General features: G+C 39.9%; 1 protein-coding gene across 1 annotated transcript in view; it reads right to left on the reverse strand.

Moving 5' to 3' along the window:
- The window catches only part of plekhg4b (pleckstrin homology domain containing, family G (with RhoGef domain) member 4B), a 142,523-nt gene extending 136,250 nt beyond the window's left edge, over positions 1-6,273 (reverse strand). The window contains exon 1 of the mRNA XM_066716039.1: positions 5,987-6,273. Within this exon, the coding sequence (XP_066572136.1) occupies positions 5,987-6,052 (66 nt within the window). The 5' untranslated portion in view covers positions 6,053-6,273. The remainder of the gene's footprint in view (positions 1-5,986) is intronic.

Genomic DNA, 6,273 nt, shown 5'->3' on the forward strand with positions numbered 1-6,273 from the left:
TGTAAGACCTCATATATTGTATACACTTGTGTAAATTGGAATTTGTAGCTGGCGGCGCATCGGGAGAACACCATTCTCACATGCGCACTGGATGCGAGTGGTTTTTGTAATGTGATGTGATAGATGGATAGGCCTAGGCTACTGTAGATAACAGTAAAACATTTGAAAGAGGAACGATCTGAAGATACAACTATAGGATTGTGCCTTACGGCTTTTGGACAGTCCAATAAACGTGTTGTAAACCGAATACGAATATGTATTTACAGTATAATCGTAAATTTCGAAAAACGACTCACTTCTAAATCTTTTGTAGTCATTTTTGTATTACTTTAGTATAAATACATGTTAATTTGGATTCATATGTTGTTTTTTTCTGACTTTATGTGAACGAAAGACACATTCGCCCGTTTTCTCATTGGAAATAGTTACATTTAAAAATATCACTGTCCTGGTCACAAAAGCAAAGTTTGTGGGGAATAATAGCCATTTTCTATACTTTTGAGGCATGAGCAATTAGGAAATAACACTTAGTACCCAGGAACAAAAATTGTGTTACATAGTGATATTAAGCAGCATGGGTGGTAACTAAGCAGTTTTCTATTGTCAAAAACCGTCTCGTCAGACTCTGTGCGGCTGTTTGAACTTCTACCGCTCAAGACTCAACAACAATTGTAAACCTTTCACAAACCTATACTGTGCTGTATTGCTGACAAGTTTATTAATTAAACATTAAATTAATTAGTCTGTAATCTGAAAAGTTGTCCGTCAAGGACATTGCCCTTTGGATCCGTTAAAACCTCACTAAGTACACAACCTTTCCAGTTTCTTGCACTGGTGTACGTCTCACAATCTACGCCACTGTTTCTTTACCTCCTCAACTACAAAAATAATATAATAATATTTTGCCAATAATCATTTGTATTTATAACGCACTTTTCTTATACCCAATATCCCAAAGTCAAACAGTCAAAACAGACAACAGGCAACACCACAGTAAAAACTCGAGAATTTTAAAAAGAAAAAACTTGCAACTAAGAGAGATCCTTAATAGCTTTTTAAAAATGTGAGCTTTAAGAAATGTCGTAAAACTATGTAGTGGGCGCTTCTCAAAGCATTGCACAGCCATGGAGAGCTACATCGGTTTGGTCACCTTTCGTCTACAGTCTGCAATGGGGTGCTGGAGAAATACGAGCTTTGTATTGTAAAACATAATGTAAATAAAAACCTAATTGCACACAAACTACACCTCACTATAAAGACACAACAAAGGAAACATTATATGGTTTTTTTGAAGGTGCAAATCTTTGTAAATAATGTAAGTCACATTTTTGTTGTTTATCTGTGCTTAACCAGACTTGTCTACACTGATAATGTTACCTATTTGCTGAAATCTGCCGGTTGCAAAATATCTCAATGCTAAACGCAGCTTCTGACGTTTTGGTAAGGCATGACTGCGCTTCAATGTAGGTCCTAAAACAGGATCAATTATGTCTGTGAGGTTAAATATGCTTCATGCTGTCTTTTTCCTGTTTTGCCTGTATTTAAATACCCGCGGTCTGTGTGTTTGATGCCGGCGAACTAGGTGAAGTATACAGAGTTCCTGCATTTTAAAAAGTTGGATCAAACTCTGATCCTGCTCAAAAGCAGAATCAGATTTGAGCTCGGATCTGAGCTCAGATTGAGCCCTGATCCGTTTAGTACAACACAATTGAGATCAAGATCAAGATCGGATCCCATTGGTACAACCTGCCCCTGACATTGTGACTATGGAATCTATTGGAACCCAATTGTGAGACTCACGCAACAATTCAACGCACTCTGGCGTTTTGCCCCTATTTCATAAGCTGAAGGAATTTTCCACAAGCTGGGAACGTCCGAGAACCAACCATGGCGAGTGGTGGACTTTTTTAAAAGAGTGAGAGTGGAAGAGAGAGAGGAGACAGGTGCCAGTGCCGACAATGCCACTACCACAGCCACTGCCGACATGACAAGACATCCTGCAGACCATCACATCAATTCATACACCAAGGTAATGACAACTACCGAGCCAGCTAACATTAAGCTAGCTAGCTATGCCAAGGTAGCTAAATGACCAGGCTTATTATGAGCATAGCTCACAAACATGGTCATCATCTTGATTAGACTGATACCACCCTGTGGTGTCAAGAGGAATTACAAGTTAGGCTACACCAATGCAGCTACAACAGAATCAAAATGTTTACGTTTTGTTATGTTTTGTTAATGTTAATAATCCTACATTATATTTTCAATTGTCTTTATCAAAACTGACTGTCATTTTAACTCAATTCATAACTGCAATTCATTCTAATAGTTACTGCATGTCAATTTAGGCTACACCAATGCAGCAGCTATTGTATATGAATTAAAGTTGAATAACCTAAGCAAATGGAAACACCATGTTCCATGGTGTCAGCAGGAACAAGGTTAGGGTGAGAACCCTGAAAGAGCATGCTGACACAATAGTGCATAAAGATTGTGAGAAGGCTCTGGCAGCAAAGAAAGATCCACAAAAAGTCCCGCTGACAAAGGCGTTGGGCAAGATGGACCAGGCAGTTAAAGACAAACTAGTCAAGCTCTTCAACATTGCTTACCATATTGCTAAAGAAGAGGATGCTTTTACAAGTTTTCCCAAGCTGGTGAAGCTCCACCATATGACCTAGGAAAAACTTATAGAAATGAGCAGGCATGTTGCTCATTCATTGGAGCTATCCGTCAGTGTATGACTGAAGACCTTGAATGCAAGATAAAGAAGGCAAGATTCTTCTCTCTAATGTCAGACTCCTCCCAAGATAGGTCAGTTCAGGACCAAGAGCTGATCTACATTACCTATGTTGAAGATGGGTTGCCAGTTAACCACCTGCTTAATATGGTTATGTTGGATCATGCTAACAGCCAGGGTATCTTTGATGCCATCCTCAGTGGCATGAGAAATCTTGGTGTTGAAGAGAAGGACCTGAAGACCCGCTTGGTGGGGTTTGCATGCGATGGGGCCTCAGTCTTGTTGGGGATCAACAATGGAGTTGCTGCAAAGATGAAACAAGAGCTGTGCAAGTCACTGGTAATCTGGTGTTTGGCACATCGCCCTGAGCTTGTTGCCCTAGACAGTGTCAAGGCCTTGCCTATGCTAGCAGACCTAAAATGTACTATGAACAGTATCTACAAACAATACCATCAGTCTTCTAAAGCCACAAGAGAGCTCCAAGCAGTGGAGGCTATGGCAGTGGATCTGTTGAAGCCGAGCAAGATGGACAGCACCAGGTGGCTGCCACACACATCCCAAGCACTTCATTCTCTAATGCAAAACTACCCAGCTACTGTGGTTCACTTTGAGAACCAGGCCAGTGACATCAATAACAGAGAGGCAAGTGACGCCATGAAGGGGAGGGCCAAAAGCGTTCAGCATACTTTAAAACAATACAAGATGCTGCTCTTCATCCATTTGATGCCGGATGTCCTCCAGGAGCTGAAGGAGCTCAGTCTGCTGTTCCAGCGTGATGGCCTCACTCTTCAGATGGTGTGTGATGGACTGCAGACAACCATGCTGGCTCTTGTAGCCATGAAGGTGAGTTTCAATACTTGCCCATTTATTTGCCCATCAGACTAAATACTTGAAGACATACTGTGTCTGTGTTTCTGTTTTGTGTGTGTTTGTGTGTACTTGTGATAGTAATTTTACTCAAAAGTAACTTATTTCCATTGTGTTTTAGACATCTCCAGGACCAAGACTCCAACAGTTCCTTGAGGATGTTGGACCAGAGAAGATGGTCTTCAGAAATGTGGCACTCTGTAGAAAATAAAATTATGACGCTACCTTCAGAGATGTAAGAGAGAAACATGTGGATGACTTGTCTTTTCGTGTCTCAGCGTTTTGGAAACCTGGAAACAGGAATCTTGAAAGCCACCTCCACTCTCTTTGACCACTCCAGCTGGGCAGATGACATTGATGCACTTGCTACATTTGGCCTGGAGGAGCTGAAGTTGTTCACAAACCACTTTAACCACATCCTGGAGGCATGCGAGGACTTCAAGTCCTTCACGATTGCAACATGTGAGTGGCTGGAGCTGAAGGTAATTGTCCACTGCCACTTTCGACACCTTCCACAACAGGTGTTGTGGCAGCGACTGCTTCAAGGGTCTGTTGAGAGGCCAGGCCAGTTGTCCCACATCGCGGTAATGGTAGAGATCATGCTGGTCTTTCCCATGAGCTCATCCTATTGTGAGCGAGGGTTCTCGGATATGAAGCGCATCAAGTCAGACTGGAGATCCAGCTTGTCCACCAGCATGATGAACAGTCTGTTGCTGATCTCTGTACATGGCCCAGAGACTGAGGACTTGAAGGCAGAGAGGGTCGTTAGCAAGTGGTGGAGCTTAAAAAGGTCAAGGCGACCATTCTTCAATAACTGAAGAGGGAGGGTGAAGCAGAGAAAGTGAAAGGGAACACACTGAAACACATTATTTTTAGTACATTGTTGTGTTGTGTTGTTTAACGGGGCAGAATATCTCCAATGAATATTGTTGTTTAAGTTAGAGTTCAATTAATAAATTAAATTATTAATAATGTAATGGATGTTTGTTTTAATTAAGATGCATTGTCTTTTTCTAAACACATTTAGTTTATGTAATTTCAACTGTCTGTGTCAGAAATACACAAATTACTTAAATAGTGTTTTGCAAATAACCTAGACCCATGTCGGCATGTCAAAAAGCAAAAGTATTTTAATTTTGGGACAGGTCAAGTTCAGTTTGGGACAGTTGAAATTGCACTTCGGGACAGTACCGGGACAGTGAGGAAAAAAGTTAGTTGCGAGCCCTGGGTGGAATGGAACCATATTTCTAGACACATTCTGAATTACAGCTTATAGCCTAAATAACATAAGAAAGTTTACAAATGAGAGGAGGCCATTCGACCCATCGTGCCTGCATGTATTAGCCATGATATATGGTGACATTCCCAAGCTGCACAAATCGAACAAATACTGCTGTCACTTCCCTTTGGAGAATACAATGTAAAAACAAAAATTGTGAAGATTTGTATTATTATTATTATTTGTTCCTGAGACAATAAAGTTGATAGAATTGTCAGCAAGACAATTGGTGAAAATGGAGCAATTTCAGCAGCTTACACTGACTTCATAAATAAATGTAATTCCATTAGTTCTTTAAGAACAGTATAGAAAAGCATACATTAATTGCCCCAATCACAAGTGTCTTTAAAAATGTTTATCATCTGTATCGTGTTTGAATAGTTTTTGAATACTTAAATTTGTTTCTGTTTTTTGTCATAATACAAATGAACTTTTTTATAGAATTCTGAAAGATCAAAGAGTGAAAAGCAGATGCAAGAAATGTTTCACTTCAATTAATTGTGTGAAATGTTATGTAGTGATTAGTACACAATAGGTAGTCCACTCCTTTAAAGAAGGAGATAAACAGAACAATTCAAAACAACCGTTTTATGTGATTCTGAACATGAAACACAATCAAAATCCAGCAGGTTATTTGAAAATCATCTGCTCTGCTAGATAAACAAACTTGCTTTTCTATTGCATTTATGTTAAACCCGTAATATATTTATATAATTTTTGTGACAATCAGCCCAGGATGAATACTGGAATCAAGTAGTGCTAGTTTATGAAGCTCTAAATTCCAGCAGTTTATTCTGTGTGAAAAGGGAAATCCTTCCTCACACAATATGCTACTTGACTTTGGCACATAGAAAAACATGAGATGGTCATCATTTCTTCCTCTACCTAATTTAAAATTGAATAATGTAAGTAAGCCTTGGTGTGACCACAAAAAAAACACAATTCACTTGCTGAGGAATATTTAGAACCATAGTTCTGAAATCTAACTGACTCACCAGTTACTGGAAGTGATGGCAATTGCTCCCAGTAATTCTGGCTGTATCAAAAGGTACCAACAACAACCTCTCCACAATGAACTGCTATAGTAACTTGCCGCTTACCTTTATGCTTAGGTAGCTATCACAGGTCCTGGATCCACTTCTGTGATTCATGTTGAAAAGTGACATAAATGTAAACTGCTCAAAAACACCAATGGGATGTAGTCCACTAGGGGAGACCCATAACAATGTCAAGAGCCTTTTTTCACTGTGATTTTTGCCTTATTTTCACACCTTCTGTTTCTCTCTCTCATAGTTCTCCCTCTGCTTGAGTTGTGCTGAACTGGGAATGTTAAGAAGTTCTGCTGGAGCGTGAGACAGACAGCATTCTGTTCCCACTGTTACCCTGC

This window comes from Amia ocellicauda, chromosome 10 (genome assembly GCF_036373705.1).
Source record: "Amia ocellicauda isolate fAmiCal2 chromosome 10, fAmiCal2.hap1, whole genome shotgun sequence".
In the NCBI taxonomy this organism is placed as follows: domain Eukaryota; kingdom Metazoa; phylum Chordata; class Actinopteri; order Amiiformes; family Amiidae; genus Amia; species Amia ocellicauda.